This window comes from Lithobates pipiens, unplaced genomic scaffold (genome assembly GCF_037356315.1).
Source record: "Lithobates pipiens isolate NorthernLeopardFrog02 unplaced genomic scaffold, aLitPip1_a1.2 Scaffold_18, whole genome shotgun sequence".
Taxonomy (NCBI): domain Eukaryota; kingdom Metazoa; phylum Chordata; class Amphibia; order Anura; family Ranidae; genus Lithobates; species Lithobates pipiens.
In genome coordinates, this window is record NW_027507758.1 from 240,440,609 (window position 1) to 240,451,573 (window position 10,965).

General features: G+C 37.6%; 1 protein-coding gene across 3 annotated transcripts in view; it reads left to right on the forward strand.

Annotated features, from left to right (window-relative positions):
• TAGAP (T cell activation RhoGTPase activating protein) overlaps positions 1 to 10,220 on the forward strand; it is a 195,273-nt gene extending 185,053 nt beyond the window's left edge. For all 3 annotated transcript variants that reach the window (XM_077486722.1, XM_077486721.1, XM_077486723.1), the window contains exons 6-14: positions 54 to 138; positions 317 to 370; positions 738 to 804; positions 1,381 to 1,541; positions 1,639 to 1,800; positions 3,732 to 3,841; positions 5,603 to 5,798; positions 6,992 to 7,106; positions 8,208 to 10,220. In XM_077486722.1, the coding sequence (XP_077342848.1) occupies positions 54 to 138; positions 317 to 370; positions 738 to 804; positions 1,381 to 1,541; positions 1,639 to 1,800; positions 3,732 to 3,841; positions 5,603 to 5,798; positions 6,992 to 7,106; positions 8,208 to 9,439 (2,182 nt within the window). In that variant the 3' untranslated portion in view covers positions 9,440 to 10,220. The remainder of the gene's footprint in view (positions 1 to 53; positions 139 to 316; positions 371 to 737; positions 805 to 1,380; positions 1,542 to 1,638; positions 1,801 to 3,731; positions 3,842 to 5,602; positions 5,799 to 6,991; positions 7,107 to 8,207) is intronic.
• The last annotated feature ends 745 nt before the right edge of the window (positions 10,221 to 10,965 follow it).

Consider the following 10,965-nt stretch of genomic DNA (forward strand, 5'->3'; position numbering starts at 1 on the left):
TATGCAGATAGCAGAAGCCCTAAAATTCTAACTAGCTCCATGTCTGTTTTCAGGCAAATACGAGAAGTTGGTGGCATTGAGGGCACCACTGTACCCTGTGCACGATTACTAATGAAGGTTCTCACAGGCTGCAATGCTGTAAGTATGCAACAAACATTTCATTAGGCTAGGAAGATTATACATGACCTATGTCTTATGATTATGCAAACTTTCCCATTAATGCTACTGTGAGGCAGCCAAAGAATATGGCTAACCATTTTACCACAAAATGATTAGGGCATAAGTAATTAGGATATATTTTTTTCTTCTGTTACAGTCTAAAGTTCTGGTTGCCAACAACATGGAGAACCTAATTGAATGCCATACAGAGGTGAGTAATCAGAGTTCTGTTTGAATGTGTTTTGAATGAGGCATAGGAAGCAATCTTTGCATCAGTGACAACTTCTTCTCCTTTATGCAGTTAGATGCATAAAGAGATAGAAATGTGAGAGTCTTACTGTAGCAATAGACGTATATAGTTGTAACCACTAAATATCCCAGTGGTCATTTTAATAGTACATAAATGCAATGAAATGTTTGATGTATTTACTATTTTATTATTATACTGGTTCAGACGTTGCCCATTTAATGCTTCTGCTGATTAATTCATATATGAAAAATGCTCTGTTGCAAATTATTTGGTCATCCATGTTAATTGAAGACTCAAAAATTAATATGTACTTCCTTTTGATTAACAGGCAGATGCAAAGAAGTACCAGATGCTGGCAGCTATGATCAGTGAGGACCCCAACTGTCATGTGATTGGTGAGTAGTAAAAAACATGTTTTAATTTTACATTTAAGTAAGTATTTAGAAAAAATAGTCTATATAATTGGCCTGCATTAGATAATGATATTCTTTAATGTTTTGGCTTACCTGTTTAAAAAATAGCAGATAAATCATACATGTAATATACTGTATGTGTAGTCAAAAGAAGGCAAATCTATAATGGAAAAGGATAACATAGCATATCTAATAGAAATGTCCTTTACCAAACTTTATAGTGTTTGGTTGGAAACCAAATAGTTGTTGGGAAAGTACCGTTGTGTCCTACGCCCACAAAGTGTGACCTATTTCTGGACTAAATTCTCATGTTTTAAAAATGACTGTGCCACAAGAAAGAGATAAAAAAAAGTCAAGAGATGAAACTATCTAAAAAAAATTGTGCCTTAGAAGGCTGAGCAATGAAAAAATTATCAATATATTTACTGTATGTGTTAAATAATATACCGAAAACAAACACAAGAAAGGCTATATTAAGGGACATCCCCTTGATAAGAAATGTTGTAAATCTGTAGTTTGTCATATATAACTTCTTATTGTTTCTATTTTTCTGTCCAGGGAGTGATAAGAAGAGAAAAACAGTACTTTCCTGGCCCTTTACTTTGAAGCGAAATGCCACAGTGTCAGAACCCTCAAGTCCCCCAGAGTTAAAGGCAACTTTATTTAACCAACCATTGTCCATTGTGTGTGACGAGGACAACCTTCCTAAAGCAATCCTTGTAAGTAAACAGTTAATGCAATGCATCCTTAATTTCCATTTTAGACTCAGGCATATACATGTTAATTCGGAGTATAAATTGCATTTCATCTTTACAGGACATATTAACAATACTACGTATACAAGGTCCCTTGACTGAAGGGGTTTTTCGTAAAGCTGCCAATGAAAAATCTCGCAAGGAGTTGAAAGAAGACCTAAACTATGGAAGAGACTTGGACTTAAAAAGCAAATCTGTGCATTTACTGGCAGTTGTGTTTAAGGTAATGTATGAAAACTACCTGTTTAGCAACTGGATGTTGAATTTCAGTTTCTGTGCAAAACCCCCATATGCTTCTGATATCTCCATGCCTTAACAGATTAGACCCATTGAGCTACAGCATGACCCCTTACTGACTGTTATTTATATTGCTTGGGTTAATAATGTCCAACCAGATACAGTGGCGCCAATATAGCACTATGGTTTATCAATGATGATAGTATTGCAATACTGGATTTCAGCAGCAGGTGGCTATCAAAAGCTAAGACCCCTATATGTTACTTTAGAGGACTAATCATCATATTAGAAACTATGATTTAAAGTTACAAAAAAAGCAAATGTTATCTACTACTATACAGTATCTCACAAAGTGAATGCACCCCTCACATTTTTGTAAATATTTTATTATATCTTTTCACGTGACAACGCTGAAGAAATGACACTTTGCTGCAATGTAAAGTAGTGAGTGTACAGCTTGTATAACAGTGTAAATTTACTGTGCCCTCAAAATAACTCAACACACAGCCATTAACGTCTAAACCGCTGGCAGCAAAAGTGAGCATACCCCTAAGGGAAAATGGCCAAATTGGGCCCAAAGTGTCATATTTTGTTTGGCCACCATTATTTTCAAGTACTGCCTTATCCCCCTTGGGCATGGAGTTCACTAGAGCTTCACAGGTTGCCACAGGAGTCCTCTTCCACTCCTCCATGATGACATCATGGAACTGGTGGATGTTAGAGACCTTGCGCTCCTCCACCTTCCATTGGTGGTCATCTTGGAGGTGTGTTTGGGGTTGTTATTATGTTGGAATACTGCCCTGAGGTCCAGTCCCTGAAGGGGCAGGATCATGCTCTGCTTCAGTATGTCACGGTACATGTTGGCATTCATGGTTCCCTCAATAAACTGTAGCTCCCCACTGCCGGCAGCACTCATGCAGCCCCAGACCATGACACTCCCACTACCATGCTTGACTATAGGCAAGACACACTTGTCTTTGTACTTCTCACCTGGTTGCCACCACACACACTTGACACCATCTGAACCAAAAAAGTTTATCTTGGTCTCATCAGACCACAGGACATGGTTCCAGTAACCCATGTCCTTAGTCTGCTTGTCTTCAGCAAACTGTTTGTGGGCTTTCTTGTGCATCATCTTTAGAAGAGGCTTCCTTCTCGGATGACAGCCATGCAGACCAATTTGATGCAGTGTGCAGCGTACGGTCTAAGCACTGACAGGCTGATCCCCCCACCTCTTCAACCTCTACAGCAATGCTGGCAGCACTCAGACATTAATTTCCCAAATACAATCTCTGGATATGACATTGAGCACATGCACTCAACTTCTTTGGTTGACCATGGCAAAGCCTGTTCTGAGTGGAACCTGTCCTGTTAACCCATTGTATGGTCTTGGTCACTGTGCTGCAGCTCAGTTTCAGGGTCTTGGCAGCCTTCCTATAGCCTAGGGCATATTTATGTAGAGCAACATTTTTTTTTCAGATCCTCTGTGTTTTTTGCCATGAGGTGCCATGTTGAACTTCCAGTGACCAATATGAGAAAGTGAGAGCGATAACACCAAATGTAACAGACCTGCTCCCCATTCACACCTGAGACCTTGTAACACTAATGAGGCACATGACACTGGGGAAGGAAAATTTTCACTTAGGGGTGTACTCACTTTTGTTGCCAGTGGTTTAGACATGAATGGCTGTGTGTTGAGTTATTTTGAGGGGACAGCAAATTTACACTGTTATACAAGCTGTACACTCACTACTTTACATTGTAGCAAAGTGTCATTTCTTCAGTGTTGTCACATGAAAAGGTATAATAAAATATTTAGAAAAATGTGAGGGGTGTACTCACTTTTGTGAGATAATGTATATTTATTTAGTAAATAAGGCTCTTTTAATGCTAAATACAATATTTTTCTACTAACAGGACTTCCTGCGTGGTATTCCTCACCAGCTGCTATCATCAGAACTTTATAATGAATGGATGTATGCTATGGAACAGCCAACCTTAGAAGGAAGAATTAAGCAGATGCAATGGTAAGCATAAATTAATTATAAATTAAGTATTTATTGACATAGTATATTTCTTAGTAATTATTTCACTATAAACATGGAAATGTGTACAATATTATCATAAATGTAAACCACAAAAAGGAAATATATAAATAGGTGCAGGGCCTGTATTTTAACTTCAGTTACAGTCATGTGATCTGGACAATCTCAGATACTTTGGGTTATAATGTCTTTCTTGTGTGCCAAGAAATCCTTAGGGAATTAGCAATTATTCCTGATGGAAAATTCCTAATTATTTCCCCTTGATAAGTCACTCAGCACCAGGAATGTTTAGCAGTTGCTCCCCTCTCCATAGTAACATGCGCAGTCATCTGCTTATTTATGTATTTGATGGCAAATAAACATTTCAAAAGTCCTGTGCTGGTTTTAATGAGAAACCAGATATGCAGACCCCATCCTCTTGCAAAGTACCTAGTGAAGGGTACCGTCTTATCGCCTAGAGGCGATTCAGTTCGCATTGTGCGCTATACAAGTATTTAATTCATTCATTCATCTCAAAGTAAGCCATAGCATTCAGACAAGGTATTCCAACCTGTGAAATCATCACATTGCCTCGTAAATGCCATAGTCTATCAAGCATAGCCCTCCAGCTTTTAAACCTGATTCTGTATCTTGTACTGCTAATAGTGGATATAAATGTAAAAAATAAACTCTGTTGCCGCGTACACACGAGCGGACTGTATGGCCTACTTAGTCCGTCATACAATCCGACGGACAGTCCGTCATACTTTCGACTGAACGGACTTGACCACACACGGATGCACAAACAGTCCGTCGAAAGCTTGCGCGATGACGTGTACAGCACGTACGACGGGACTAGAAATAGGAAGTCCAATACACAGCAAAGCACCCTTCCGCCGTGTAAATCCTTTCTGAGCATGCGCCATTCTTAGTCCGTCGAACTAGCCTACTGACGAGCGGATTGTCCGCTGAAACCAAAGTACGACGAACAGAATTTCGAAAAATCCGAAATACTTAGTACGCCAGACTGCACGCTGAAAAAGTCCGCTGAAGCCCACACACGAGCGGACTGTCCGCTGAAATGTGTTTCGACGGACTAAGTACGCCATACAGTCCGCCCGTGTGTAAGCGGCATGTGATGTGATGTGTGTAGATCTGACCTAGAAATTAAAGATAAAATAACATAAATATTTGAAAACATTGTGAATTATTTAGAAAGTAAATGTAATGTAGTTCTAATTTGAAGAGAGAGCTGGAGTCCGATTATAGTCCTTCACAATACTTTGTAGACGATAAGCGATCTGGGACATCCAAACAAATACGGAGGAATGTTAGCACGTTTCAGCCAAAGTCTTAGTAATAGCGTAATAATATACATAGTAATGTGTTTCTAACCTTAAAATGTCAGCATAGCTTTAGCATTAGCATTGGCTATGCTGTGTGAATGACTGTGACTGGACAAAAAAGCATCAGGAACAACTCATTTAATATATTGTGAGTTAAGATCCAAACTTATGGTTTGGAAAACTTTTCATCTCTTTGTGTTTTTTTAGCACAAAGATGTATTTTGTTCCCTACTTTTGTTACCAGGCTTAAATGCTCTGTCTATAGGGTATTTCTGAATGGGACTTTTTTTATAAAAAAAAAAGAAGTCTGGTTCCTCTTTCAGAAGGAAGTCTCTGTTTCTGTGCCTGTTAAAGTTTTCAAATGGTTTCAACTGAGATTGCAAAAATTCTCATCCCTTTCTGTGTTTTTTCCCTTCAGTGTTGCAGACAAACTGCCAAAACCAAACCTGATCTTATTACAACATTTGATGTGTGTTCTTCATCACATTAGCAATGCTTCAGATATTAACAAGATGGATTCCAGAAATTTGGCTGTTTGCATTGCTCCAAACATGCTTGTATCACAGGTTGATCAGGATCTTGCCCTAGAAACTCAGAAAGAGTTAAACGAAAAGGTAAACCATTTTCAAAGCCTTTTGTTAAAATTTAAATCATAAAAGCAAATATATACATGTTAACATGAACATTCTCATGATTATAGTAAATCTAGTCTGTTTCGTTTGTGGTCTAAATCATTGAGCCTAAACCATTTTTTTTTCACTCTATTATTGACAATAACTTTCAAAGAGGCACCATCTCAGCACTCCAGCTATTTTGGCCAAAGGGCCATTAACATGGAGGCACAATGGAATGTTTATACCAGCCCATTTATGCTTCAGCTCTAGGTAGGCATTGTTCTAAGAGTGAGATTCTTAAAAGGATGAATTTCAAGTAATGTGAGAGGAAGGATATACTACTTACTTAACTCCCATGGGGGTGATTTAGGGTTTGCCTCACTACCTGGAAAATAACTTATTCTAAAAAAAAAATCCATTAAGATTCTCCTTTGTATTACTGGATCATGGTACATTCCTTTGCTCCAGTTCCAATGCTCAGATTACATTGCTGCATCAATATTCCAATAGAATGCGAAAACCACTTAACTAGTCAGATCAAACTTGGCAGTGGTAATCTACCATACTGTAGAGGGCCTATCATATCAACACGAGGGTGGTGCTTTTCTGAGTGGATCAATTTTTACGAACCTATCTTAAGCAACCACCAGGTACCAAAGGTAGTCCTCCAGCCATCAGGTCCCCACATAGTCTTCCTGGTGGACTATTCTAATATCTCTTGGGAAGAGTTTTTTTTTATTATTTACATGGAAAAAAAATCGAATTTAATAACCTGCACTGCTCCCATTTAATTTTATCAGCTGTGTTGATATCTGATGTAATTAATTACAGCTAAAGACACGACTTTTTTGTTACAATCGGGCGAACAATTTTTCCTACTAATTTAAAATCTGGTTCATGTTTCAAAAACAGATTAGGAAAATGAATTCTGCAGTGATAATGATGCTGTAATGAAAAGCAGTATAAATCAATTAAATGACAGGCAAAACAAATAAAGCAGGGACATTTCAGATTTAGCCCTTTACATATACTGTAGATCGTAAAATATCAAGCAGCAGTGTACTATTGCCCTTAGTACTCAAATGACTTTTTTTATTTAGCAATTTTTGTCTGTTTTTTCTTTACAACAGATCCACTTTTGCTCAATTTTTGTTTTTCAGCCGTTATACTTCTATGTGCTTTTATTTTAACAGGTTACAACACTAGTTGAGTTCTTCATAAATAATTGCTTGGAAATGTTTGGGGACCACATATCACAATTACTTTCTACTTCTGAAGAGGATTCCTTAGAAAATATTGATACTACAGGTGAGCAAGACAATGCCAATTTACAGCTTGCATTATGCAGGACACAGAATATATTCTGAAATGAAGCTTCCTTAGAAATTGTGCAAGAGTATATCCTACGAACTGTGAGGTACCAGCCATGCTGATTTTCTAGCACTGCCTTTATTATGTTAATAAAAGTATTAATGGCTTTAACCAAGCAAAAAAATAGTAATTGTAATTGACACATTTAATGTACACAAGTTCTCTAGTTGGACTTCAGTAATTCCCAAATTTATTCAGTACCTGATCATGTGTAATTCACTAGTTAAATACCTGCCCTAGCAATTCTTCTGTGTACAACCAATGCTGTTTATTTATATACTCAGATTTTCTGCAGGGTAAAATACAGTCACGTAATCAGTTAAATTGAAGTTCCACCCAAAAGTGGAACTTCCTCTTTAAGCACTCCTCGCCCCCTTACATGCCACATTTGGCATGTAATTCTTTTGAGGGGGTGGGTACTTTCTTTTTAGAGGGACTTCCTGTCTCACTTCCTCCTTACGCTTCTTGGCCACCTAGGCAACTCCTCCTCTCCCCCTAAGCAGCCCCTCCCTCCCTGAAATCTCCTGTAACACGTCACAGGTCCCAGAAGATTGCCTGGCCAATAGCAGAGCACAGTGCGACTCATACATGCGCAGTGCTTGCCCTGACGTGAAGTGGTAAACTGTCATGGCCGGGTGCCCACAGTTGCTATGAAGGGGGAGAGGAGCGAGGCTCCAGGCGGCCGCATCGCTTGACTGCGGGACAGGCAAGTGTCTGTTTATTAAAAGTCAGCAGCTATACTTTTTGTAGTTGCTGACTTTTAATAAACTAAAAAACGGGTGGATCTCTGCCTTAAGAGTAAATGTTGGTGCCTGCAACATCTAAAATACTTTTTAGCAATCTCTCTGTATTCATATACAAGCCACACTTTTTATAAAACAGAAATTATATTCGGATTATTAATTCACTAAATTAGGTTCAACATACAGTCTAAGTACAACTTTCACTCCATCTTTTACTAACAACGTTGTATTTGTATATGAAAATGTGAATATGTTTGTATTTAATTTAAACTCTCTTATATTATGTCCTTTTCAGAACTTTCATCTCATCAGAATGACTCTGCCTATGACAGCACTGATCCGGATCATGACTGCCATGCCAGTATACTAACAAGATACCACAATAAGCAGTGGGGCCTAAACAGGGCTATTGGTGAAAAGTGCACAGAAGAAGGAGTTCTAAATCTACTGGATTCTACTTTAGACCAGATTAAATGTGAAGCTGGCAGCATGGACCGAAGATGTTCAGAACCACACATTTTTCCCTCCCAGAATGACATAAAAATAGCAGGGAAGAAGCTCACAAGAAGTCATGATGATGTTGCAGTTATAAAACAAAGACTTAGTGATGTGGAACTGTACACTCATACTCATGAAAAATATTGTGATAGAGCTTTATATAGGAAGAATATGCCAAAAGGTCTAAAGATTAATACCACCTATACTTCAGATACTGCAGACCAACTTTTATCAGCTGCATCCTCCAACTGTTCAATTGACAGCTCTTATTCAGACTGCTCTGTTTTCACCAGCTCTCCATTGGTATCTCCTCTAAGCCCAAAGAAAAATGACTTGGTGAGGCACAAATCATGCTGTATGAAAAATAAAGATTTAAGCGACACTATTAAAGCCAGTAAAGAAATAAAAAAACATTCAAATTCTTTCTGTTATGTAAATCACAAAAGACTGTTAACCAAGACACAGAGCTGGGGTCCTGATGGTAATAATGGAGAAATGCCACAGAATGAGTTAATCAGGAGTGTCACTAATAAAAGTCAACAAGAGTTAGAAGGTACACGGGACACTGCTTTCCATCAGCCACAAGTGGTAAAACTAAGACCACCATCCACACGAAGAATATCTGTTGATGAGGTTTTCCGAATGGTAGACCAAAAAAACCCTGGTAAACCCCCATCCTATGAAGAGGCTATCAATAAAAGTGTATCCTCTCATAAGAGCATGACGGTTCACACCATGAGAGCCAGTGTGCCAAACAATACCTGTTCTACACCTCCATCAGCGAGTGACTCTTCAGTACAGTCTTGTAGTGCTCAACACGAACCCAGCTCATTCAGTGACAAGAAATTGCCAAACTCCAGTGGGTTAACACAACCAAACTACCAGTCTTACAGAACAAAATCAGACCTTGTCAGGACCAAGTCAGAGTCCTGTCACAGAAACAGACATGAATGTATAAGTCGGCGATGTAGTCAACCTATCGTTGAGATCTATGATCAGATACAGTATGCTAAAGAGTCCTATGTTTAAAATGTCTTTGCAATTATATTGTATACAATAAAATAATAATGTACTGTAAAAAATCATATCCAATACACTTTACTAGATGGTTTGCAAGGGTAACAACTGGACTTCCTCCTCCCTAACTAGCATCCTGGATCATTCCAAGGTGTTCTACATTACTTGTAACATAATAACTCCACATTCTGCATCAACCCAAAGGTTCCTCCTTTCCCCAGTTGAAACAACTAGGAAAACATCTTTAATGGGAACCTAGAAGGGTTTATTCATATAATATGCCAAGATTTGGACATGTAAATATACAATATTTAAAATACTAAGTGCAGATACTGTAAAAAAAGGACTTATGTTTATGTGGTTTATGTGTGAGATGATCTTTTAATAAATTTACTTTCTAGAAGAGTTCTAGTTCTCTCATATATTTGAGAACAATTAGTAGACACTTTTATTAGAACACATGTTTCACAAGATGATGTTTCCTCATGGTAGCTTTAACACTGGTATGCTAATATTAGTCTTCAGTGTATGTCACTGTCTGATATATAACTGTAGTAGTGTCAATTCTGTGTTAATCTAAACACTGTATTCATATTTATGTGGTTCATTTGTAATGTCACTTTGTAGTCAATTCACTGTTCTAAGACAAGCTGTAATATGAAGCTTTTTTGTTTTTTAATGAAAAATCAAACACAATGGTTGAACCTACACTACAGTAAAGCACTTTCTTAGTTATCTAGTTTTTATATTTTGTAATAAATTCATTAAAAAATAAACATTTATAACAACATAATACATTGGGCTTTGTCTTTGCATTTAGCATAGCATATGCACTGGTTCAGCAAGCTGTAAAAGCTGAATTCAAATATGAAAAGCTTATGAGCAGGCAGGCTATTTCTTTCAGAAGAGGCATTCAATTTCTTTTTGTCAATAAAATAAATTTACCTGCCTGCTCGCAGGTCAATCAAGATGGCCGAACACCAGCATCCAGAAGAGGATGGCGCCGAAGAGGGATCCAGTGGATGTTAAATAGTTAGAGAGGAGGTAAGTATTGTAGACTTTAATTCTGCTTTATGGAACCTGTGTTTGTTTTTTACTAAAACATGTACATTGCTATGAACCTATCCTAACAGTAATCCAATGGGGTCTGATCTGCTCAGTATTAGATGACTACCAATGGCAATCCTTACCAGAAATCATTTCTGACATAGAAAGACAAAGGTGTATTTAAATTACAGTCTTGTCTTTTTTCTATTTTCTATTTCTTGTCTGATTTTGGAGTTCTTAAGTCCTTAACAAATTCTGTAACATTATCCATACAGGTGCACACATATGCTATATCATGTGACTGTAATTCTTCTGTATAGTTCTGCCCTCAACAAGATTGTCCATACATAGCACAATTTAGAAGTTTTAAAGCCAATTCCATAAACTATATAAGGATCCCAACATTCTAGGTAAAAATAATTGCCTTATTAATCTACTGAAAATGCTAATTATCTTAGCTGTCATACAAACCCTTTTATTTAGTAATATCA